This window comes from Rhagoletis zephyria, unplaced genomic scaffold (genome assembly GCF_001687245.7).
Source record: "Rhagoletis zephyria isolate East Lansing unplaced genomic scaffold, Rhagoletis_zephyria_1.1 Rzeph_scaffold_49862, whole genome shotgun sequence".
In the NCBI taxonomy this organism is placed as follows: domain Eukaryota; kingdom Metazoa; phylum Arthropoda; class Insecta; order Diptera; family Tephritidae; genus Rhagoletis; species Rhagoletis zephyria.
Genome location: NW_016206916.1, coordinates 1 through 757, shown reverse-complemented (window position 1 = coordinate 757; position 757 = coordinate 1). Strand labels below are relative to the sequence as shown.

Below are 757 nucleotides of genomic sequence, written 5' to 3'. Positions count from 1 at the left end.
AGCTAAAAACCGCTAAATCGCGTTTTTTGCTATAACACGATCAACTTTTTTACTTTCATATGTCGTGATACGGCTTAATGTACATGCATATATACAAAGATGATAGTTGATCCAATTTTTCGCAATATCGATTACCAGTTGCGCTTATTGGGCTTCTGCCGCTTGCAACCATTACATATCTCTATGCCAAATCATTAGCGTTTGCAGTCGCATTCAGCATGGAGCGTTGGCAAGGCAAAGTTGCTATGGTAACTGGTGCCAGCAGCGGCATCGGTGCCGCTTGTGCTAAGGCATTGGTCTGCGCTGGTTGTGTTGTTGTGGGGCTAGCTCGTCGCCAGGAACGGATCGCGCAACTCCAACAAGAATTGCCAACTCGAGTGCGCTCCAATTTGCACTCCTACAAATGTGACATCACACGTGAGGAAAGTGTGCGGGATGCGTTTAAATGGACCGAACAGAGGCTTGGCGCCGGTGTTGATATACTGGTGAATAATGCCGGTATTATAGCGACTACAGAGCTAAGTGGGGCACAAAATACGAACGAGATACGCGCCACCATCGATACGAATCTGTTGGGCACCATTTTTTGTACACGCGAGGCTTTCAATGCGATGCGTGAACGCAATATTGAGGGTCATGTAGTGATTATTAATAGTGTAGCTGGATTACAGGTACCTAATTTGAGACCTGATTTGCCATCATTGAATGTATATCCGGCAACGAAGTTCGCTTTACGAGCGATGAACGAAATTTATCG

General features: G+C 45.7%; 1 protein-coding gene across 1 annotated transcript; it reads left to right on the top strand.

Moving 5' to 3' along the window:
• Window positions 1-213: 213 nt before the first annotated feature.
• Window positions 214-752, top strand: LOC108355771 (farnesol dehydrogenase-like; the record flags this gene model as incomplete). Its single annotated transcript, XM_017606906.1, has 1 exon — window positions 214-752. A coding segment is annotated over exon 1 (534 nt), but the record flags the coding sequence as incomplete, so codon positions are not given.
• Window positions 753-757: the final 5 nt, after the last annotated feature.